Source organism: Toxotes jaculatrix, chromosome 9 (genome assembly GCF_017976425.1).
Source record: "Toxotes jaculatrix isolate fToxJac2 chromosome 9, fToxJac2.pri, whole genome shotgun sequence".
Lineage (NCBI taxonomy): Eukaryota > Metazoa > Chordata > Actinopteri > Toxotidae > Toxotes > Toxotes jaculatrix.
The window spans coordinates 16122529-16147722 of NC_054402.1; the positions used below are offsets into that span (position 1 = coordinate 16122529).

At 39.2% G+C, this 25194-nt stretch overlaps 1 protein-coding gene across 1 annotated transcript in view; it reads right to left on the reverse strand.

Annotated features, from left to right (window-relative positions):
* Positions 1 to 25194, reverse strand: part of rasa2 (RAS p21 protein activator 2) — a 28439-nt gene that overhangs the window by 2949 nt on the left and 296 nt on the right. The window contains exons 2-23 of the mRNA XM_041045728.1: positions 21988 to 22111; positions 17634 to 17737; positions 17435 to 17529; positions 15054 to 15130; positions 12456 to 12539; positions 11505 to 11577; positions 11265 to 11341; positions 10653 to 10754; positions 7965 to 8118; positions 7479 to 7627; positions 6795 to 6909; positions 6123 to 6197; positions 5810 to 5933; positions 5049 to 5155; positions 4851 to 4934; positions 4505 to 4582; positions 4337 to 4410; positions 3398 to 3504; positions 2817 to 2899; positions 2170 to 2378; positions 1079 to 1182; positions 103 to 283 (exon numbers count right to left, since the gene is read on the reverse strand). Coding sequence (XP_040901662.1) covers positions 103 to 283; positions 1079 to 1182; positions 2170 to 2378; positions 2817 to 2899; positions 3398 to 3504; positions 4337 to 4410; positions 4505 to 4582; positions 4851 to 4934; positions 5049 to 5155; positions 5810 to 5933; positions 6123 to 6197; positions 6795 to 6909; positions 7479 to 7627; positions 7965 to 8118; positions 10653 to 10754; positions 11265 to 11341; positions 11505 to 11577; positions 12456 to 12539; positions 15054 to 15130; positions 17435 to 17529; positions 17634 to 17737; positions 21988 to 22111 — 2380 coding nt within the window. The remainder of the gene's footprint in view (positions 1 to 102; positions 284 to 1078; positions 1183 to 2169; positions 2379 to 2816; positions 2900 to 3397; positions 3505 to 4336; positions 4411 to 4504; positions 4583 to 4850; positions 4935 to 5048; positions 5156 to 5809; positions 5934 to 6122; positions 6198 to 6794; positions 6910 to 7478; positions 7628 to 7964; positions 8119 to 10652; positions 10755 to 11264; positions 11342 to 11504; positions 11578 to 12455; positions 12540 to 15053; positions 15131 to 17434; positions 17530 to 17633; positions 17738 to 21987; positions 22112 to 25194) is intronic.

Genomic DNA, 25194 nt, shown 5'->3' on the forward strand with positions numbered 1-25194 from the left:
AAAAAAAGAAAAGTTACACACACACACAAAGTCATGCACACAAACATACATGTTACATGTATGTATTACAGTACAAATGTAGTAACAGCAGTGCAGACTTACAGGCTGCCGTACTGCGCTGTGGTGTAGTTCCTGATGTTGTGCTGCTTCTGAAGTTCCTCCATGATGTTGCGGAGCTGTTTGAGTGTCTGAAAGGTCTCTTTTGGTTCCTGAATGGTGAACTTGGAGTATTCCTCCTGCTCCCGCTGAGGGCCCTGGTACACCGCCATACTGGCACATGCATCTGCGGAGAGAGCAAAACATTACAGAGTGCAGCCGAAGCGTCGGGTCAGAACTAGTTCACACGTGTGTGTGTGTGTGTGTGTGTGTGTAAGAATGTTGAATTGTGGGTTTTGAAAAGTTACAGAAGTGATCAGACACAGTCTCCCCTAATTCGACGTTGGGAAAGGTGTTGGGGGAGGAGATTTCCAAACACATTAGGCCATGTGGAGAGCAATTCTGTATACTGGCTGCTAAAGTATTAGGACGGTAATACGTGTGTGTTGTGCTCTGTACTCTAGGAGCCTGTGAGGACTTCTTACACACAGACTGTAAATGGTTGTGGCATCATGTCTTATAAATTATTCATCCTAATAATTTGAGAGTCCAACAGGGTTCTTGAATTCTCATGTGTTGGCCACAGGTATGACATTTTGTCATACCTGTGGCCAACACATTGTTTTGACTGGTCAAATGTGTCAAAATGAGCGAGAGGAACTGTGCTCATGTTGTCTCCCCCTATAATTTGAGAGTGTTAACATCCATATCAGATAAACATGTAGCCATTTTTATAAATGATCCCCTCCAGTTTTAGGGAAAATAAAGTCATTGAAAGAGTAAACATAAGCCGGGTCTGTAATATGACCTTCCATCTACACATCTTGACAGTTTGGCTGTCTTTTTTCCTTCAGTCTGGCCGATCTCTACCAATCATGTAATGCTCCAAGAATCCCATAATGCTCTGGGGCGGTTTCTGTGACATTGTACAACAAGTGTAACCATCAAAACCTGACTTAGTGTTTTATGAACAGGCACTGACCCTCCATGTCCTGGAGTTTGCTATCATTTGATGATAGAAGGGAGAAAATTCTCTCTGTTTCCCGGTCACAGTCTATGTCGAGCTGCAGGTTGGCCAGGATGGTGCTGAAACAGGAGAGGGAAAAAAAAGTGTTAGAAGTTCTTTTCAGGAATGGATAGCAGAGGGAACACTATTTTGATTTGTTTAAATAAAAAAAAAATACAAGTCCAACCAAGGCCTGTGTTTCTGTGGACTCTATCTATTAAACAACTTACAACAAAAACAGAAAAAAAGAGACAGATGTCAATTCAGAAATCAAAACATGAACATGTGATTCAGATTTAACTATGCTGTCTGGACAGAATATGAAAATGTGGCTGCTTTTTCTCAGATTTGGGACTAAACTGGATATTTAGTGGGGTAAAACAGGTACATGAGGCATCATAATGTTGGTATGTTGTCTGAATGGCTGCTGTAAAGGAGATGTGCAGAGGTATGAAAGGCCACGTGCCTGTCTCCACTGTAGTGAGGGCCAGTGAGCTTTTCCAAGGTTATTTTATTTTTTAAGCACAAAACTGCACTTAAATATTTATCAAATAAAGTTTGGCTTAGATCCGACAAAGGTTCCTGGACGTGGCAGTTCCTGAGGTGGAAAAGGGCTATTTGTCAAATATTTCAAACTTAAGCATCATGCTCTGTTGAGAGGGTTGTTTTTAGTTTTCCATGTGTGTCGATCCCCACATGAAAAACTGATCCGTTTATGGCAACAGACAGCGAGCTTTTTGCAGCTGTTGTAAAACAGCCCACTGGCTGTGGAAAACTGTGGAAATTTTGGATTTGTCTTTTATTTTTTGCTCTCAAATTTGCTCTTTCTACAAAACATGACTGTTTTCATTCTTCACAGCTCTACTCTTGGACTGAGATGTAGGTTGGTCAAATTTACCACCAGTGGCGGGGTTTCAAAATGGCAGTGAGGAATTTTATGAAGTGTTTACTGTGATCTACAACACGTGTCCCACAAAAGAGCTGCAGGAATACTGAATATTTTATAGACCATATATTTCTCATCTTGCTGGTGGTAATGCTGATGACAATGCGGAGGAAAGACTCACGCTGTGCAGGGCTTGCAGCCTGATGCGTTGTTACTCTGGTTTTTGCAGCACTGCCAGGCTCCACCAGTGTAATTTGACGGGTGGTAGGTGGCCAGGCGTCCCTCGTTGCAGCGACTGACCTGGCCTAGGACCTCCAACCACTCACTGGCCTCTACACAGTTTCCTGCTTGCACGTACAGAGGCTTCTCAGAGTGGACCACCTGAAACATCTGACACAAGAGAGAAACAGAGCAGTTTAAGAGCCAAACCAGGACTGTGTTTCCACTCCTTTAAAGAAATCATTTCCAGGAAATTTCCACAACATTTTAACAGTCTCATGTAAAACAGTAACAGGTTGGTCTATGGAACAAAAGAGCAGCCCTTAGATGTTTGATAAAATTACACCTGTAACAACCTGAGAGTAATTTAGTTTCACAGGGTGAAAAGTGAAAACAACTTTGACGTCTTTGAAATAACACTGACGTCAAAACGTAGAAATCATGTCCACTCATTTAGCAGAGTCTCAACAAAAACTCATGAGATACCAAATCAAGATTTCATCATTTGTTTATTTTAACTTGGGGAACTGGCACTGGGACTAAAATTTCCATTATAAGGGGGCCACATTTGAGAGGTGATGACTGGGCATCTGAGGGGAATTGGCTTACATTTTTGCGGTTAAAGGCACTTTCATCCAGTTTCTCCACCGCCCGGATGTTTTTGACATTGATGATGCAGAGGGCCTCTTTCCCTGGAAAGCAGAAGTCATTCTGTCAACTTTATGTCAAGAGCAATACACAAAGACAGTCAGAAGTGTTAACCACCTTTAGTTTGTTGTTGTTAAACAATGTGATTTCATACCTTTCAATGAGCCCATTAATAATGCAAGCTCAAGATTTATTTATTTATTTTTGTCAGTTTCTGAAAGAGTCTCAGATTCCTCAGAGTAAAAACAGCTTTTTCTTTCTGTTGAAATTTACATTCAGTCAGTTGCCTCCCACGTCCATCCTGACACACCTTGACACCACAAGTGAGTCAGATACAGAAAATTACTACTCTAATTTATCATGACCTGCTCCCTCAATACATTATGCTACAGCATACCACTCTTGACCCTTTCCTTAAACCCCCTGAGAGGGTTTTATTTACTTTAAAAAGCTTTAAAAACTTCACTGTGTGAGATAATGATCCAATCAGTTAAGGCAGAATAAGCACACTGTTAACATACTTGTGACCCTAAAGGCCTCACCTTTATGTTTGTGGTAGGTGAGCTCCCTGTTGGTCACTCTGAGCCATCTCTTTTTGAAGTTTTTCTTTCCAAGGCGTTTTCTCCCCTGGGCACGTTTCTGTACTTCCCTATCAAAGACACACACAAGATTGAGGTTCAAAAACTAAGCCATGTTTTTCTTAAAGCAAGCAAATAAGTAAGATTAATTGTTTTTTTTTTTGTTTGTTTTTTAGCATTTTATTTTCATGTTTTGTTTAAACAAAACTGTACAACCCAACACACACACACACAAATCTAGAATCTGATTTGATGCAAAAATGCTGGAACAAGGCTCCAGTCAGAATCTAAATTAAATCTTAAAGCAACAAAGTTTATTACAGTGTCACAGTCAATTTATGGCGACCCATGCCTGAGTCTCAGTTGAATTATGGGAAATCTAGGAGCTAGCATTTTTACTTGACCCATACTAAAGGACTAACTATCGTTCCTTTTTAATGTGCCTCTAGCAAGCCCCTCAGCTTTATGAAAATGAAATACTAAATTGCTGCAGTCCCCTTTTTTGTGCCTCATGTTCACTCTGATGGATTATATAGCTCAGGGAAACTGCCAAGGCAGTATAGGAGGTTGGTTTTCGTACTTTTACATGTAATAATGACTGACTTCTACTGAAGGGAGAAAAACGAGTCCTAACTTCCGGCTAGATAGTGTTTCTCCCTCATTATTCTCAGTCCGTATTACTACAGGCTAACTGCTTTCTCATCTGCTCTACTTGAGGCCACACTGAGGTATTACCAGTGTCTGTTTATTTAACCAATTACTTTAGTCACCCGCTTCATGATTAAAGCAGATGACTTAAATTTTGTAGGCGAGAATGGTTAAAGAAGAAGCAGCCATGACCTTTTCTCTCTATCTTAAATCTGGCTCCATCTCCTCCTGGTTAAGTTCCTCATGAACACTCACCCTTCCTTGAGTACCACCGCATCCTCCAGCCCACTAGACTCCTTACTGACATTCGACGAGATCTCGTCAAGAAACTGGGGAACAGAATCAATAATGATGTCAGTGCTAACCATTTAAAATGATAAGCAAATACACAAACATTCACCTCTGAGTAAATCCAAAAAATACCTTTTTAACTTTTTCGATACACTTGTCCTCTTGGAATGATTTGAAGAAGTCATACATGTAGGTTTCTTTGAAACTAGACTGAAAAGAAAAAATAAAGACTCAAATGAACATGTGATATATACTGTAAAACTGATTCGATAATGTTTTAGGACAATTATACAATAAAAAACACCAGGTCCTATTCATTACCATTGACTCACAATATCTTTCACATTATTCAGCATTCTTCCAAACAAAAAGCTGTATACTTTGCTCAGACTTAAGTATCCTCAGTGTCACACGAAACTTAATTTATACAATAATGATTCCTTCCTTCTCACTGTTATTTAACTACTGTTAATCTTACCAATTTTTTTGACAAACTACCCCAGCTGCCCAGAGTCTGGATGGTTTTTGAGATGAGCGTGAGTGTGCGGGAAATCTCAGGATCCTAAAGTTAAAGAAAACATGACAATAAACAACAATGTACAGTATAATCTGCGTGTCAAGTTTGGTCAGTTTTTGTTAAGTGGCCAGTTGTGGTGCCGAGGGGCCGTGCACTTACAGGATGATGGGAACGGAGCTGGAAGGAGTGTGGAGAAAGAACGGCAACAGCAAAGAACCGCAGGAACACAAAGCTGCTAACAGCTGAGTACTGAACGTGTGGGTCAGCTGTGGAGAGAGAAAGAACCTGTGAGAAATGGCTTACATGTTCAGCTAAGAGATGAGCAAATCTCAGAAGGCATAAAGAAAAATACTGAGGCTGACCTTCATTATCATCAGTTCACTATGAATGTTTCTAACATGTACAGGAAGAGCACAGAAAAAAAAAACTACTAAGAATTTAACTCCTGCTAAACATAGAGATTTGGCTCCACCTTATGGTCGACATTAACTAACACACTGTAAAAGCTCAGTGATTTAATTATATTATATAGTTATATTACTTACATAACTTATATCCATACTAAATACTGCAGCACACATTGAAATTAACATCAGAAAAATAAATAGAGAACATATTTAGAAAAGAGCCAATAAAGGTAATTAGGTCTGGTATTGGGGACTGTTTACATACAGTATTTACCGTCACTGGGACAATAAACCTGCTGAACTGATTAACAATTTCTGGGGAATAAACATGTAGAGATAACACATTTTCTTTAGTAAAATGATGACAGATACACACTGATCTTCCTGTACTTATGAGCACATGTCTGTGGTGTTCTGGGTGGGTTTTGATCTTCTTTTGAAGTTTCTTTCATTTGTCTGAATGACAGTTTCTCTGACTAAGTGGCAGCCTCTTATTCAGGCTCTGGCTTTTACCTGGGAAACGTTTGCAGGCCAAGTGTCTCAGTGACCTGAAGACATCACACATGAGTGGGGGACAGCTCGAACTGGACTGGGTGATGGAGGAAAAGACCTTCTGCACATAACCCTGTAGGTTCTCCTGCAGAGTTAATAAGAAAATTAGTTCTACTCTCTCCATATATACACACAATACAGAGAGGAAAACAGACATATATCTTTATAAAGTAAAGGAAATTAAAATCATGATACATATCAGCATGCTCAAAATCTGAAGAATTTCAAAGGATATTCTGCTTGTCTGTGGTTTGTGAGAGACAAGTGTATTTACCTTGTTGACCTCTACGTTGTCACCTTCCTTTAGTTTAACAGGGTCTATCTCACATGTTTTGTTGGATTCACAAATCTATATAAAGTTAAAAGGACAAAAAACACAACAAACAATTAGGTTCAGGCCAAATGTATTAGTGAGAAATGAACAAAGTCTGAGAGTTTGTGTTGAATGGAACTACAGATTAATTCCTACTTTCTCAAAAGTAGAAGGACAGGAGATGATGAGTACGAGTACCGCACACATTCAGAATACCACCTTTGCTTTTTTTTTCTACACACGTGAAGGAACAAATTTGTATTAAATAAGCCATTTGATAAACAGCAATACTAAGTCCCAGATATGAGTCAAAATGTGAAGACAACCAAAAACACAATATGGCACAGAGTATAAAAAAGCCAAAAAGTGACAATAGATCAAAAAACTATCATTTTATTCTCATTAATGTGAGTCATTAGAGGGAAATTATTGAAATAAAGTTTCAAAAAGGGGTTGATGCAGTAATCTGTAAGAACTCCAAACCTAACAATTACATCTGCACATCTGCTCACTTGCAGTGGAAAGGCATCTGTTCAAGTAGAGTTTTCCATATTGACCTCAGTGACTCATGGCTATTCTGGCATCTGGGTGTGTGTGTGTGTGTGTGTGTGTGTGTTTCCTTGTTAGTCATACCTCATCTATTACAGGCTTCAGGGTAACCGCCAGGTAGTTCTTTCCCACAATCTTCATCATGTCATCAATGCAGCGAGTTGCCAGCGAGTTGCCACGGAATATAGTGTTAGCCTCCCTGTACGGGCACAGAAATATTCCACCAACATCAAAAAGACATTATAACCATTTTTATTTTTGACCACATTTCTTGACAAAAGATCATTTCTTCACATGAGATAATCATCATTAAAGTACCCTGTGTGTTTCAGTATAGAGAAATTCGACAGACCAGCCTAGTTATTTAAAGGAAAAAAAAAATCTGTGTTTTTATGACCTAGGTCTTATTTTTGTAGTAGCATCATTCCTGTTTCAGCTTTTAGCATCTGGGTATGACATTTTATCCACCATCCTATGCCTTACAAGTTTATCAAAGTGAAAATAAAGCCAACATGAAAATCCAGTTTTAAATGTCTATCATTTCCCAGAGCTGCTTCCTGTTTCCAACTTAATTTTGGTTTTATGACGGCCACAAGAAATGATGGCAGAAACTACAAAAGTCACACCCAGGCTGTCAAAAAACAGGAACTTAACTTTAAGGTTTTAAGAATACGAGAAGTAACAATGTGGTCATGACATTTATCAGTTCGCATGTCCTACCTACAAGTGTGTACCTGTACTGTGAGTTATGAATGTGTGAGAACTCACTGAGTGTTGTCCAGCTCTAGCGCTGCCACAGCAGAGACAAAAGGCACAAAGCGATTGTGGTGGAGCAGCAGTCGAACCATCGGCAGAACAGCCTCGTACCGCTCTCTGTAGATGTCCCCCAAGATGTGTGCTGCTGACGCTGAGATGGGCTGAAGCAGGCAAAGAGACAAAGTGGGAGGTTAGAGGGTGGGAAAAAAAAAAGGGGAAATACAGGAGTTGAAGAGAGAAGGAAGTAACACGGAAAGAAAACAATATGCAACTGATCAATTCCATGATTATAACACAGTTTCAATATATTGCAGCAACAGAAGACTGAGGTGACTGAGTTACACAAAGAAAGGCTACACATACATGAATTATCTCTTATTGGAGCCTCAGAAGAGAGATTCTGATATGGCCTGAACCTAGAAATGTACAATTATGTACATTCTTTTAAAGGTTTTCCCTCCATCTTAGGATTTAATGTAACTTGTGCTATTGCCTTACCTTCACATCTGGGGATTTGAGCAGCAGGTTGCGGAGTGGTGTGTAGCAGGCAGATGGCAGCACTGTGTCTTCTATATAGGTCAGCTTCAAACGTAAGGATCCTAAATCGTCAGACTTGGACTTGTTGCCGTTCCCTTTAGGCTGGAGGAGATACCTGTTAGACCGCAGGGAGACAAGCTGTCTTAGCATGCTGTGCTGTGAGGAACCTGTACTGTACATCGTCATAATTAACCAGGCCGTTATGGAAACAGGTGTATTTTTGCAACGTAACCTCAGCAAAAGCAGAGGTGAACAGTTAGAGGAGAACAAGTGAACATGTTGATGTCACTTTCCCCACAGACTGGACACCGCCACATACTGTAATAGTGAATATGAGGAATTCTGCAGTATAGGTGGTAATATTTATATGACAGAGCTTACATGCCATTGTTTTATATCTGGGGCAATGCTGCATTTAGAAAGAAATTAGCATCACAAAGCTTTTAGGGGTTTAAGCAACGAGCTCCTAATAAACTGATAAAACAGAAAACAAAACCAAACAGTGCATCCATAAACGGTCAGTTATGGATGTTGTCAATTACATTAGTGTATAATCTATAATGTATGCACAACAGGTGATTAGGGATTACATTAATACACCTAGAGGATGTTTTACTGTAGCTACTGTTGCAGCTCAGCCTCCTCGTAAAGGGGTTTCTAAGTACTACTTAATAAAGCTAATGCCCTCCTGTACACGCCATATAAATCAGACAGCTGTATTTACCATCTACTTCTTATTTTTCCAGCTGTTTTAACCACTCTGGTAGAGCCTAGAAATGTAAAAGATTTCTTAAATAGCAGTTTAAAAATAATATTTCTCATGTCTCTGCTGCATGCACCTCTCCCTATAAACCAACAGGTGGAGCAAATCACAAAACGATTAAATGTGGAGTTGAACTGCAGTGCTTCAAAAGCTGCAACTATGTACTACAGGGTCGTCCATAAGCTGCTTGATTTGTAATAACAGGCACAGAGACGTTTCTCTAAAAAAGTCACCTGTGCTGATTTTAGAAAGCTGAACATTTCTTATGTGTGCAGCATCCCTGGTTTCCAGCATAAACACAAGACATGAGGTACTGCCACCATGCAAAAAGCCACCCACGCACTCAACTCACAACCCTCATGTACCAACAGATTGCTATCTGGCATAATCCCAAATCACCTACACTGACGCAAAGCAAGGAAACACCCACACAATGGAAAAACTGCTGAACACTGAGAAATCGAGGAAGATTTTCAAATCACCTTTTAATAGCACGGAAAACCTAACTGTACAAGTTGTCAAAACAGACAAACAGGACGTAGCTCCTGAAGAGAAAGACTCCAAAGCATGAAGCTCCCCTCCCATGAAAACCTGATCTAGTTCAGAGGAAGGTGACCGGTTCATGACGTCAGTGACAGTCTCTGCCAGGTTTTGTTTAATGACAACAATCTAATGCATTTTTAAAGAAACAGACACATCAGACTTAGTCACTGACACGATGATAAAGACTTATTTTCATCATCGTCTCTTCTTAATGTTTCCACTGTCTAATAATTTCTACCAAGATGGAGACAAGTGAGCCTGTCTGAACTGAAACAAAAAACTAAATGAAACCACAAAAAAAAAAAAAAAAAAGAAAAAAAAATCATTGCTTCTCTGGTAGTTATTAACTTGAGCCAGGAGTGGTGTACGTCTGCAACACAGGTCTTGCAGTTTCATATTATCTTCCCCGGAAATCTAAAATGGGCCTATTCATTTTCAGCCCTGGTAGTACATGAAAGCCTTCAGGACAGAACAACAGGTCTATGTATGAGAAAAGATTTGACAGCATGTAGCTGAAGTACAATTGAAGAGTGTGGCCGTCTGGCAGTCGGAAAACAAGTACACATTAAACAAAATGATTTGGTTCTGCTAAATCAATTTTAAACATGCTAGACTGATGTTAAGATAATAGATAATAGGAGTGTAGTGAAATTCTACTATCTGTACCTTTGTAAAAATATCTATTGTGTTGTGTTTAGACAGCTGAGAAACTGTCTCGCCAGCTAAATGTTCTGACTTAGTTTTCTGCTTTCATTTGTATTCCGCACATTTATATAGCTGCTCACAAAAAAATACACAGAATAAAACAATATTTCAACTATGTGCTTAAAATAATCAAATAATAATGCATGATTTATATTTGAACCATTCCTTCAAAAACAAATTCTGAAACAAATCTAAATAAAAGCTGTGCAACTAATAATGGTCTGGATGGTCAGAAGTCAGAGGAGCTCACTGAATCAGATGTGACCCAGGTCTGGAGTCACAAGAAGAGTTTTTTATCATTTTCTAAATGGATTTAATGAATTTTGATGGACACTGGAGATCCACCAGTGTAAAGTGTTACTTCTGCAGATTGTTGCAGTGTGTGTGTGTGTGTGTTTAAAGTCTGTGTTTTGACTTGACCGAGTTATGACTCTGGGAAAGAAGATGGATGATGTTTGCAGAAAACTGTGTAACTCGTGACAGGAGAAAAAAAACATTAATGAAGCAATATGGATGCTGTTTTTATCTGCTGTTTCATATGTTCATACCTAAATTATGCATTTATATTTGTTGACATGCCTTGTGGCTGGCCGATGGTAGGAAGAAAAAAAAAGACATTTCTTCTGTCCAGTCCTTACCAGGCTTTGTGGATGTGGTTATTTCGCAGGATCTTGACGGGGACCCGCGTCTCCCCCAGAAACACATCCTGAGCCAGATTCTCATTGTTCCACAAATCAACTCTGCAAAGGTGGAGGGTGAGAACTGAAACAACGCATTTCATCTATGAATATAAGGCATCAAGCAACATCAAACCACATGTACACAACTTTTGTTGCTGTGTGTGTGTGTGTTCCGCACAAACACATAACCACTCAATTCCAATATGGCAAAAGGGGACAAAATAAATGCCACTACCGAGTGGTGCTCACCTGCTTGGTGCATAAACTCCAATACAATACCCGTGCAATGACACCACCTCAAATCCAAACCTCAAAACCATGCATGAGTGTTTACCTTTGACTTTGTCTAGTCTTACCCAGTGAGCTATGAGTCCACTGTGATCGAAGCCCCACATTTCCTTAACCAGAAACCAAGGCTCTCTATCAGTGGTCAGAACACACCAGATCCAAATTCACTTTTTTGTCCTCAAGTTGTTAAGAAATTATTTTTCTTCTGTCAAGACTATAGAGAGGAAACAAGAGGAGAGAGAGAGAGAGAGAGACAGACAAATGCACAGACACACAACTCACTTGATCTCAAGTTTTTCGATGTCCTCCTCCTCCACTTGGAAGTGAGACTTTTTAGAGTAGCTGCTGGATCGTGTGACCTGAGGATGAGCATGTCAAGGCTTACTTACAGGTTTACTTGTAAAAAACACTGACTTTTATGCTTCTGGTTTTTTTTTTCAAGTAATCTAACATTAACGTAAGCAGTGGATCATTTTTAACCATAATGTGGTTTGACAGCAACATGAGCAATATTATATTTACCTCAAAGAAGAAGGTCTCTTCAAAATGAGGGTTGCTGGTTTTCTTCTTTACCTTTGTCTTCTTTTGGTCAGACCTGAGGAGATACATTACAGAGACTCTGATACTCACATTTTAAAAACTTTCCCTGCTGAGCATCACAAACGCTACAATTTCCATGACAATTTACGTTTTTAACTTCTGTTTTTATTCCTTTGCAGCAAGATTACAGCCATTAGTGATTTAAATGAAGTTGCTATCATCTGCCTTCATCTGATTTCATGGGATTGGATAATTGCAAATCATTATGGTACAGTTTCCTTTAGCAACTACAGTTTGTGTAAATGGATCAGTGATAGCAGCTCTTGTCCACTGCCTAAGTCTGTTTTAACATTTTATTCTTTACAGTTAAGGCTCCACATGCTCAGGTTCCTGGTTACATTGCCAAGCTTTTGACCCTGTATATGCCAGGAAGTACATTAAGATCCTCATATGTGTTCTTACTAGTTGAAACAAGGTCCAGGTTAGTGGCAAAAGGCGAGCAGACATTTACAACAAGAGACCAGCTCTATAAATTCATTTAAATCTCTTTTAAATATGTTTGTTTTAAAAAGCTGAGTTTATACCTTGTCAGACAGGTCAAACAGGATAACATTATTTTCTGAAGTATAGTGATTTTTACCTTCTGAATATTTTATTTATTATTTCTTTAATATTTTAAGTAAAAATAATGGGACTCATTTTCCAGTTAAGTTTTATTTCTGCACATTTTCCTCTCTTTAGTCTTTGAACTTTTAATGTGGAAATTACAGCACGCATTTACAGTAAGTAGTATCATTAATTTGAAACCAGCAAGTTAAAAAGGAGGTAACGAGCTGCTTCTCTACTTAGAAAATGCAAAGAATATGACCATATTTGTCTGTTCTTAGGAAACCTTAGCTTCCTCTAGTATCTGTGTGGCGTTCACAGAGTTACCTGGCAGGTCCGACGAGTGACACGGTGGCATAGGGGTCACAGTTCTGCCCACTGATCAGAGGCAGCTCCTGGCACTCTATTATTCTAAAGAAAGTCACATGGAAATTTCTATTATTATTATGACTTCAAGGACTTAAAAAAATTCTTTTACATGGTTTCAGATTAGCAGCAGGGGAGTGTCAATCCACCCTTCCAACTGCTACTTTGGAGCTGATCATCTTCAACAAAATTTTCAATATTTCCAGCAAACTTTCAATACTTCCAGACTCTAAAGTGACCCAGACCTTGGGAGAGATTAGCTTCATAAATGGTAAACAATTTCTTGTTGGTTCAACAGATGCCTCAGTGGAAATGCTATTACTATTAACCCTCTATGGTCTGAATATCACAGCACTGAGTCAAAAAACAAAGAGGCTTACATAAAACAGGACAGTTATGAATAATTAAAAAGCTTTTTTGTTGTTGTTTTTGGTAATTTTGGAGTTTACAGTGAGGTACCACAATGAAAAATACTATTTCAGAAAAACAGGATGTTTCCAAACACCAGCTCAATGGAAATCTTTGACTTTTAAAACAAACATCTAATCATAAAAACACGTTTTGTATTGACGTCTTCAGGTAATATACATGTAACACTATGGAACTATGGTAAAGGCAGTAACAACCCATTAAAAGATAAGAATGTAATTTCATGGCATCATCATCATCAGCACATACAAACACAAACACAAACACACACACGCACAATTAAGTTAGATGTAAATAAAACATATATGCCGCATTACTTGCTTTTCACCCAAATTAAAATTTAATTATCAGGCTTAACTTATGAATACTTATGAATATAAATAACAACAACAGCAGCACTGACCCATATCATAAAGTTGTATTTGTTAAAAAAAGAAAAAAACAAAAAACAAAAACGGTAATGATATCTGGGCTAACATCCTGCTATGAATTTAGGTGCAATTAAAAATTATTTTCTCTTTTAGTTTTGTCCAGCTTATCAGATTTCAGGCTCACTTAATCTTTTGCCATCAGTTGTCAAGATCTCTACTTAAAAATGACACTGCTGCCTAGCCCCCAATCCTCAAACAGACATGGAGGTGGAGAGTAAAGCTGTCACCTATATAAAACAGCGATTCGCACTGATACCGTGGTGTTACAGTCGTACAGTCATTTAGAAGTAGGATTGTGCCCTCATGTTTGGCTCCTGTCTCACAGGGACAGCTGCTTTTTTCACAGGTGTTTCAGGTGACAACAAACAGACACTGTCGGCACTCTAAACAGGATGTGGCTGCTAAGCAGGAGTCACCAGAGAATAAGAATGAATTCAGCTCATCACTAAGTGAGGCCAGAGGGAGAAGCCATGCTAAGCAAATGTCAGGATGTTTGTGTATCATCTTCCCGGGTGTCATGACAATATTCCCTGTAGTCTCTCCTTTGCATCGCGTTCTTAACTCAACCCCTTCTCGCTCTGCTCTGACCATCTCTGGTGGCTAATCACACTGCAGCAGGGTGGTATGCAGACACAGATGACTGAAAGTGTGCACATATGGCGAGAGCTGACAGTGAGCAGTTACAGTTTAAGCAAACAATCTGAGTGACAGAGTGAATGACGGCAGCAGAAAACCACAGCGGTTGCAGTGTGAGAAGCGCAGGCTTCCTGCTCAGATGCCATCACTTCCTCCTCATTACCCTGCTCTTCAAGTATGAATGGGGGGTGCAAAACATCACACGTAAATGGCATGAGGCCTGACATACACACGTAGATTTGTACGCACACTCAATCCTTCAATGAGCTCTTTCTTTTGATCCTCCCATGTCATTATCTGGGAACACTTTGTGCTTATAGCTACTTTTTTGATGTCAAATGTACAGCTGAGACATAAGGGTGATCGATGAAGTGATATTGTGACACACACAAAAACTAAAACCACCCACTAAGCGCTAAAACGGCCAATTGATATCATCTCATCTAGGACGGTGACTTTTTGATAACAGCTTCAAAAGATTTCTCTTTTCTTTCTGCTATACAGTACCTCTGTCTGAACTATTAAGAGATGTTTCCAGTTTGGATACAGAGTAAACTGTATAAAAAGTTATAGTTTTCACATTTGGATATTTAGATGTTTTAAACGTATGCTTATAATCACTGAGAAAATGCATAAAGCTGAGAATAATTTCACTGGCTGTAGCTCTGCAGCTCTGAAGGGAAGAGGAAGAGTTGTTGAGGCAACAAGCTCTCATTACTGTTACTGCCTGTGAAACAGTGCTGCAATACACCTTTTGTTTGTTTTAGGAATAGTGTGGTCAAAGAATCCCTAACCTTTTAGTGTGTTCAGGACAGTGAGGCAGTGTGTTCCCCCATCAAACCACACAACTTAAAAACCTGATAAAAAATAAATATCATTTCTTCTGCTGTATAAATAAACTTGAACACACCACTGTCAGGGTTAGATCTTTCATCTTTTGGTTCAGTGCGCAGCTTTTAAATTCTAGCTTGATTTCAAATTCCCTGCAAACTTTCCCAATTCATAAGGCAACCAACTGAATCAGGCCACACTTGCCTGGCAACAAGGGAATCTTGGTACTCACCGGACTAGTAAGTGCTGACCTACTGAGCCGTTTTCTGTGATCACTTCATTCAATCGCATCTCAAGATGAACCTTACCCTGTTGAACATGAGGAGAGGAGAGTGACCAGTGAGAAGTAACAAATTATTCAAGTCATGAGATTTCAGTCTTACATCAGGGCACAAGTCAAAAGTTTCAAGCCAAATCCCAAGTTAATATGTGGGTTTTAAAACAAGATAAAAGTGTGGGCTGTTGTATGTGCATGCGAGAAAATGACCAGCTGCCAAATCCCTAAGCCTGCCTAATCACTAAGCCTAATATTTATTTTACTAACGACATGTAAAAATACTTTCCTTGCATTTTGTTTCAATGCAATGAAAAGTATTGTTATTCTCTGATCAAAGTCCCTGACCTGTGGCCCAGCTCCACCCCATGTTTCATGGTGTTTTAGATTAATGGAGGTAACGTATTACAAGAGCCACAACAGCTGTGAATTTTGTCATCACTCAAAAGGATCTTTACGGGTCGGATGTGGTGAAGGCTGCCGGTCTTGCCTTCGGAAGTGTCAGAGAGAGAGAGAGAGAGCGAGAGAGTGAGCAACAGAGAGAGAGAGCTAAACAAAACGCCCACACACTTGCACTCTGTCTCTGCAATTCAGCACTTGGCTGAGATGGCGAGTAGTTCTTTCTGATGCAAGATAGGCCTTTAAGCCAAAATGACACTAACTACTTTGCAAGGCTGTGAATGAGCCAATATCACCAGCAAATTAACACTTACATTACAACTCCATGTCCTCCCTTTTGGGTAACGAATAAGGTAAAAAAAACAAAAAAAAATCATTTGTCCTACCATTAGAATTTTCTTTATTAACTGAGCAAGTTCCCTAGAATATGAGTTGACACTACTCACAGGGTACATACACAGAACCTGTTTGACTACAAAACCAAGCCGGAGAGGAATTGCAATAACACCTCCATCACTCACTAATGTAACTTTGCAGTTGAAAGTGTCTACTTGTGAGTGAATCAGTGTAGCAGCACATGCCCAGAATAGTCTGGCGTGGGCTAATGGCAGCTAGAGTCAATACGTTAGATACAGCAGCACAGAAGTGCTAGTGTGCTGTAGTTTCACCCAGCGCAACCAGACCATGAAAACTATCTGACAAAACAGAACAACCCACACACATGCCCTAAATGTGATAAGAATTAGAACGACACCGCTGAAGAAATTATCAATAGAACGCTAAAAGGGGGTAAAAAAAAGTTTCAACACATAAAAACACAGTGGACAGAAAATGCCTCATTAGTCAAGATTATACACAAGCTACAGTATCATAATCATTAGCGGTACAGCGAGCTAACGGCTTTAACCAGCTGAAACCAATTTTACAAAAAAAGTCTTTGTCTTCATTTTGACTGCAAATTTGTCTATCAAATAATTCATAAACACTCAGCAGCATTAGTTGTCAGCTTTGGAAACATGGAGGTATAAAACAATGACTACCTGGATTTAGGCAGTATGCAAATTCTAAGTAACCATCTTGCATGCAGTCATAACAACAGTCCAGTTACATTTGCATCACAAGAAAAAGATGTGAGTGAGTTGGAGACAAATACTTCATGAATTTTATCCAGACTTTTGAAACACCATGCTAAAGTCAAGGTTTAGATCTTAATTTGGTTACATTTAAATCTTGCAGGTGGCACAAATAATTTGATCAAAATCTAAACAAAACAAACAAACAAACAAAAAAAAAAACACGCTAAACGGCTGAAAACAATATTTGCAGAAGTGGTATTTCTCCAGAGATGTCAAAATCTCATCTTCCACAGGTTTGTGGTGATATTTTCAAGATAAACACTAAAGTGTATACAGTGTGCCAATGGTTATACTGTCATGGCATTAAGAGTTTTCCGAAAACATTCGAAACCCGAGTCTTGCATACTGCATTTCATTTTTCTGCAACCAGACTATGCTGATGTGTTACTGAGTGTGGGCTGACAGCAGCGGCATATCAGTAAACAGGATAGAGACTGTCCTTGGTTTTCAAACTGTGAAAACATGACAGTTTGGACAGAGACTATTAAACCTTATTTTGATATGGAAATGATCTTATCTGTATGCAAATTTTAGACCACATGCAAGTGGATTTCCTGCATATTATATTGGGGGGGGGTTGCAAAAGCATGTTGCGAAAGCATGCATCCCCTGAGCCTGAGGTGAGTAGTGCAGGCTCATTATTGATAACTTCTGTGCCAACTTCAAAGCACGAGCAATTCAAAGTCAAAACTGAAATGTGTTAAATCATAATTAGGAAGAGATATTCTCTAAATTAAGTGCCAAATTCTGAAATTATATTTGCAAGTCTTCCTTTAAAACATTGAACTTCTTCCTAGAAATTACCTGGACTTCTGAGTTAGGATCTACTGGCTGAAGGCTAAACCAGTGCTCCTTTCCACTGTATTTACACAGGTCATCCTTCCGGATTGATACCTTGCCTGAAAAGACACACACAGACACACATACACACACACAAATTAAACTACAACTCATCCATTCAGATGAGAACATATACTTGTGTAAGCGTCTTAATGCAACTTACCAACAGGTGGGTCCCTTTGGAAAACGCTCTTGGCATAAACATAGAAGGATAAACACTGAAATGGACGAGGGATCTCAAAGTAGAAGTCCTCTCCATAGAAGGGGCTGTAAATAAAGACAGAGGTTTAAATCAGTAAACAACGTTGCATCTTTTTGGGGGGGCAGTGTGTCAGAGTGTCTTTGGTAGGTGGTGTAATGTGATCAGATTAGTGGCTCTAGCCTAATTATCTTATTCAAGCCGTGCCACACAGGCTTAATTACTGATTTGTAAAGCCTGATGCTTGATTCTTGACTCTGTACAAAACCAGCAGGGCTGCAACCAACAATCATTTTCTTGTTGATTAATCTGCCCACTATTTTCTCGATTAATGGATTATTCGTTTAGTCTATGAAATGTCAACAAGTGAAAACCGCCACAATGAGTGAAAAACAATTAATCAATTTTCAAAATACTGCAGATTAGGTTTATTTTGATCGACCTTTTTGATCTTATTATCATTACTCTGTATTCCTGTGTTAGATTAAAAACACACATATGCTTCCTCCTTCCATATGCCCACAAGGCAACTGGTATTAAAGCTAATTCTATACTGTGAAATCAGTATGAGAACTTCCTCATGTGATGCACTGCGGTTGGGTTATAATAATTACTGTGATACAAGGTGGTTGCGTTTATGGCCCTGGATTATGTAGAATGTATGCAGTGCATCAGCTTAAGTGTAATAACAGTATCATATTGGAGCATCACTATCACAAGCACAGAGCAGAAGGTGGACAACACAGGGTGCCCGTATGACTCATCAGGGTTGGGGGGAATGTTCATGCCATGTCGGAGGTTTAAATCTGTCACTTTTGCCATCCATGTACTCCATAACCTTTCTTATCATTTCCTTAATGTGCAGTCTGACAGTGTACATCAAATAAAAAAGGAAAAATGAAGTGAAAAAAAAACTTTGGTCACCAAAAAAAAACAAAAAAAAAAAACAAACAAAACAGCTAGCACCAGGACTGCTGAAAGAAAATGACAAAAATATCTAGACCACTATACCTACTGACACCGTACAGGACTGGGTTGGGTTAGTGGCTATCCCAGCATGCTGTGTGATAATTCAGTATCAGGGTTTCTGCCATGTTCACCAAATTTTAGAGACTTCCTGACCACCTAAACTGACACCATGATGCATGTTGGTTGATGTTTAAAGCTTCAAACAGTTAGAGCTAAAATTACTGTCTACAAAATACAAAAATATTCAAGACGTTATCACCGTGGACTGGTTGCTAGTCCACTGCACAACTAACTCACATAAACAGACAACACAATCACACCTATGGGCAAATTTACAGTTTCCAGTCCACCTAACCTGCAGGTCTTTAGACTGTGGGAGGAAACCTGAGCACCCGGAAGAAACCCATGGAGACACAAGGAGAACATACAATCCCATCATTAAACAGAATGTGCTGTAACACTGTATAACCTAGCCAAGCTGCAACGTGGTTACATCTCTTGTTTTCAGCAGAGGCCTGACTGCCCTGTAGGAGCTGGTAGAAACACAGAGGGCCCAGGCATCTGTGCCACTCAGTCCTGCCAACATAACTACCTCACGACCAAGACCGCGAGCAAGACAGCTTGATCTGACATAGCCAATTGTAGGTTAAGCACTACCTCGACGTACGTGCTGCCTGCAGATGGACCACCTGTCCCAAACAGACTGAACAGTACTCAGACAGTTGTCCTGGATTAACTGTTCATGTGTTTATGTAAAACTGCAATTTCTGTGTTTTAAAATTTTCTCATAAATCATCTTAGGTGAGGTAAGTTGACAAAAATTAAATTGGCATGTAAACAACTTGGCAGACATTTGCTTTGTGTGTACATATGCTAGTTTTTCAGAAGAAATAACCCAAACTAGTGCCACTCAGAAATGTGTTTCCCTGTCAAACATTACTAGAGTTTATGGGATTTTCTGTGCCTTAATGAATTATATTTTACAGTTCCATTTTATCCTGTATAAAAACTGAATTGGAGCCTGGAAAGTAGCCTGGTAAACAGGCATATGGGTATAAATACTCACCCCTTGTATTGAGGGATCCTGGTTATATAGCTTTTTAATCCCTGCACTGATGCTTCCCTCTACAATTTATGCATCTTGGATGGAGAAATATCTTTTCCTGACATTTCCACACTAGGTTTGGCCAACTCATCCAGTATACACCCACACACACTCCTCAACATCACATGGAATTATGCACTTGTAACCTCCCTATTCTGTACACACTCAAACATACACCCACTATACCACCTTCCCTACTGTTGTTATCCTAGATTCTAAATAATGTGAGAATGCTAGGTAGCACCACTTGACCACAGCTGTTTTTACATGCCTGCTTTATCCTGGGGATTAGCTGCAATTAGAGCTTCCGTACAGCCTTTAAACCATTAGAAACAGGAGCCCGTACAACACACATGAGTCAAGCACCATCAAATAAACAGAGGGCCAAATTTGAGTGATTATTAAGACGTGCTAAACAGAGGCTAAGTTAGTTGAGAGTGACACAGAGAGAAAGGCAGGGGAGAGCGTGGGAGGACACACTTCCTCAGAGACTGTAAAATCCTTTTGAACAGCACCGAAATCAGGAGAGAGAAAAAAAGAGCTGTTGTGAAATACCTAGAGAAGGCAGGCCCCTGTTTACAGTGAGATGTGCAATAATGTAGATAGAAACCTAAAAGATTTCCCATCTCTCGCTACACGCTCACAAGCTGAACCGCTTGTGAGCGTGTAGCTGTTGGTAAAATAGCTCATTTCAGTCAGGATCACTTCATGTTTCCCAGCTCAAAAGGTACCACACACACATACAGCTCTGAGCCACGTATTGACAGTTTCTAAGATGTAATCAAATGACTGCATTTCAAACCGGATATTTTTCCCATGATGGGCCTATGACAAACAATGAGTCCAGAGTTTAGCTTAACTGTTTCCACATGAGAGATTTTGCTCAACAAGATATTTCAATTTTTTTTTCTTTTTTAGCTTTGTTTTGACTTCAATTCTTAAAACAAACTGAAAACTGGAGACTAACTACAAAGACTAACAGCAGCAAACAGTAATGTTCCAAAAAGTTCTAAGCCATGCCATGGACTAAGTTTAACTTGAGTTAGCTGTGTCTTACTTCCAGAAGAATATGTGCCCAGTTCAAATGCAAAGTCACTTAATACTATACTCAAAAGCTTTATCCCAGAAATGGATGTGTATACTTTAAATACATAGCTGGTACACTACATGAACTGATGGACATAACTGTACATTAAAATTACTGGGGCTGAAACAAATAACTCTGAAGTAAATGACCTCTCAAATTCTATGATGAGCAGTCAAAGGCCAAAGGATATACAATGTATAATAATGTAAAGTAGAAGTGAAGTGAATCCTCACATTTGTAAAGCTGTGAAGATCTGACATTTTTCACACTGGCCTGCATACACAAAGGTTTCCTACCAAGTCGAAAGATTTACTTGAAGCGGATATGGAACAAATAAGACTAAACCCAAAACCTCTGCCCATATATAAACAGAAGGATGTTTGTTTCTTGTGTAGCCAACATTACTTGATATAGATGAGGTGTGCAATGACTTGACATGATAAAACCCCAGACACCAAAATGTTATTTACACAACTGCAATTGTTTCCCCTACAGAGGATGAAGTATTTTAGGAGTATTTTTTTTTTTATGTCGCTCTGACCAGGAAACAAATCACTGAATACTTTCAACTCATGATATCGACATGTTACTTATGTTGCTTACTCCAAGTATGGCATTGTATCTTTTACACTACATTACTAGAGGCAATTTCACACTTTATACTACTTATACTATGGTATGTTAGCCAGTAAGATTTTATATTTTGTTGCCGTCTTTTTTTACTGATCTTTATTTGCCAAATACTACCATCCTACTGATTTTTAGAAAGACAAAGGAAAGCTCTGTTCATTAAAACTACATTATTCATCTATAATGTGTCAACATGTAAACATTGTAAACTAGAACAAGATAGGTAGTCCGTGCTCAACATCAGAGCAAAGAGTAATGAGCCCAGATAGGCTACATTAAAATGAAAATGTAGGCCTTTGTTGAATCAGTCTAATCAGCCAAGGACTTTTGCACATCTTTATCTATCGCGTGATCCAGCATCTGATATAACCAAAGTCTTCATGGTGTACCTTGATATTTATGAAATGTACTAAAAGTGTAATGTTTGAAAGTTTACCATAACAGTAACATGATTAAACACCTGTCGAATAATAGCTGCACCCCTAACTGGAAATGCATGTTATAAGTTACAGGGTTATCCTGCTTACCTGACGCTTTTGTCAATCACCTTGGTGCGAAACACCTCCTCCTGATCCAAACTTATGGTGCAAAAGGTACAGAGATCCCTTTGTCGATTTGGACCTGAGACTGGACCCAGGTTCTTAGCTTCACCTGCAGCACCAAGAGAAGAACATCATTACTATCTCAAATGGCAACAAAACAACAAGTCTTTACCAAATTAAATTAAAAACTTACAATTTACAAATTCGTTGGAAAAACACATGCACTTGTATTGCATGGACAGTGTATTTGGCACATTGCTTATACAGGTTTTAGACAACCCATGTCATTTAATAACAATTCTCTGTTTCTATACCTTTTTTCCAGTGTACAGTTATCAATATTAATTTTACATTAAACAAGAGTTTGCTCAACAGAGAAGTGAACAAATTACATTTCAGCAGATGTACTCTATACCTTCAACAGGTTCTGAAAACATATGCATTTAGGTTTCAGATCTTAAAAAAGCTCTACTCTGCCAACTCAGTGCACTACACAGGTAGTAGTCATATACTAAAAAAAAAAACAAAACAACCTGTCTTTGGATTAGCGAGTTCCTACTTTTAATCTTAATTTTTTTTTTAAAAAGTCCTTGAATAAAAGTAAGGGTTAACTTCCGTGACACTGCCCTAGTACAAGCTAATCTTAATCAATATAAGGACATGTGATTGTAATCACACACAGTACATTAGAAAATAGGCTTTGTATTCAACATCTTCAGCTTCATATGGGGGCTCTGGCTCTTGCCAGTTGCCAGGGCAAGCTGCAGAGCGGATGTAGCTGAAGTAGACTTGAGGCTCATATGTGGTTAAAAACATGAAACACTGACTTCCTCAGCATAACCAATGGTGACGGTACAGCGCTGATTCACAAATGACAAACACCTTTGTAACACACACTTGCGCACACTTCCATTACATGGCATGAGGTTTTGTGCAACACACGCACAAAAAATGCACCAAATCAAAGCCACATAAGTTGAACCTGAATTGTTAGAACATCTAAACAGAAGTCACTCAAATGATCAATAACTTCACAATGAGTCAGATTTAGACTGGTGGATTACAGGGGCAAAGACAGTAGTCTAAATTGATCCTCTGGCTTTGGATAGGTACCCTAAGCCCAGATGGGGACCTAATTAAGAAAAGCCACCAGTGAGATCAGCTTTTTAAACAGGCTATTAATAAAGCTCTATGGCTAATCTTAGGAATGGCCAGTAAAAACAGCCAAGTTGTCACTAAGCTTGAACCAGGATGACCGGATGGGAGTAGGGCACACACGCACACAGACACAAACACACACAGTATACTTGACCCAGCAACTGTACTACTATCTCTTCTCTTCAATAACATTTCCACTAAAACAGAAGCATGTCACCCTGTCAAAACCGTGATCTAAAGGTCAGAGAGTGTGCCTAAAAAATACCTGTCTTAGATGAAAACTGCTTAGTCCTTTTAACAACTGGTCTTTTCCTGAACTGCATATGCCAGTGCACTGGCCATCTAAATACTGTTATAAGAATACATCTTCACAGAATGCCACCTCCATTGATGTAGGCTAAAGGAAAAAGGACAAAGTGTGAACGAGGAAGAATGGAGTTTCGTAAGACTGCAAAGTGAGTTACATGCCATGATAGTTCCTCTATTTTGTTCTGCTAACCGTTTTCTCATTAATTCATAGTAGTGAAACTGACATTTGTCTTCCTATTGTGTGCCTATGCACAAGTCTTACATACTAGTTAACCTATTGTTACCTTACAGTAAATACATACAGTTAACTCAGTTTTTAGCTAGTCACGACATGGTCTACACCTACTTCAGAAACACAAAATGTCTCCCAAGGGCATATTAAAAATAATGTTTTGCAAAACACATAAGATATTATAGAGATAAGATAATAACAATAATAATGTTAAAGAAAAACTCTGGTTTAATGCCAGCTTATTTTAAATATATTTAATTTAATATTTTAAGTTCTTCAGAGGATCGACCGCACTGAATTTTATTTTCTTCATTCAGATGAGGCAAAACACCACTGGGGCAAATTTAATCCTAACCATGATCAATTACCTCAAACACCAAAACAGAGAGCATGGTGCAGCAGTGGATGTAGACTAATGGATGTGTGTTAAAAGTGAGAATAATCAAATCTGCTGCAACATATGTAACACCCTGTTATCCACGAGGAAAGGTGTATTATGGGAATCAGTGCAGCTTGTGTAATTTGAATCTGAAAATGTTAGTTATGGCTGAAACCTGAGATACGCATCTTGGACTTGAGTAATTTGACAAAAACCACAATTACACATTCAAACAGGCGCACAGCCTCTTGGCAGGTACTCCCCTGGACCAGCCCTGCCTGTGAATTAGGATGAGGAAACTGCCGTGTGAGGCATTTGACTCCGGAGCCAGTGTTTCTGATTTGGGTTGTTATTACATGCAAGACTATTGTAATATTATAATAACTACACTGGTGCTATTAGCTTGCAAAGTAGATTATTCGGTGCTGCAGGCAAGACAACTAAGTCACTCCCATGTTTGTTTTACTAACTAATGCAGTGGCAAATGATAACATATGATGATTCAGATGTTTCTTCGTAACTGCCTCCACATGCTGGTCAGATTCTGATACCTGCTAAAAGAAACTCTGTGTGTCGAGACAGGAGTTGAACTCCTCAGTCATCAAACCAGTGTGATACAATGCTTGGCACTCGTAAGTTGTAGTTTTAGTTAACGTTACTGGGTTGTCGTTGGTATTTCGCGTCAGGTGTCTTCAGTAGCTAACGTTGAGTAACCACTACTTTTCTCTTTAAGACGTTATTTGATGCGTCAAACCTTTGTGTTGTCGCTGACATGTTTGTTATTACCTAACATTAGGTGAGTTACCTGGCTGCCAGATGCCTGCAGTGAGTAACGTTACAGCTCAATGGGTTAGTGACGATGGGCTGAAATGCTTGGCAGTAGCTAGCCTGCTTTGCCATCAACGTTAAGTTAGCTTACCGAGGCAAGTCTACACAAAACTCCCTCTTTTAAAAATACGTTTCTATTTCTAAAACTCATAAAACACCGGATTAGCTCGAACAGCTTAGCCGAGGGTGGCGAGGCGCTGCTCGATGAATGAAATCATTCACAACAAGCTAGTAGCTGCTGCTAGCGCGCTGGGGCTAACTTGACGTTAACCAGCAGACCGACCAG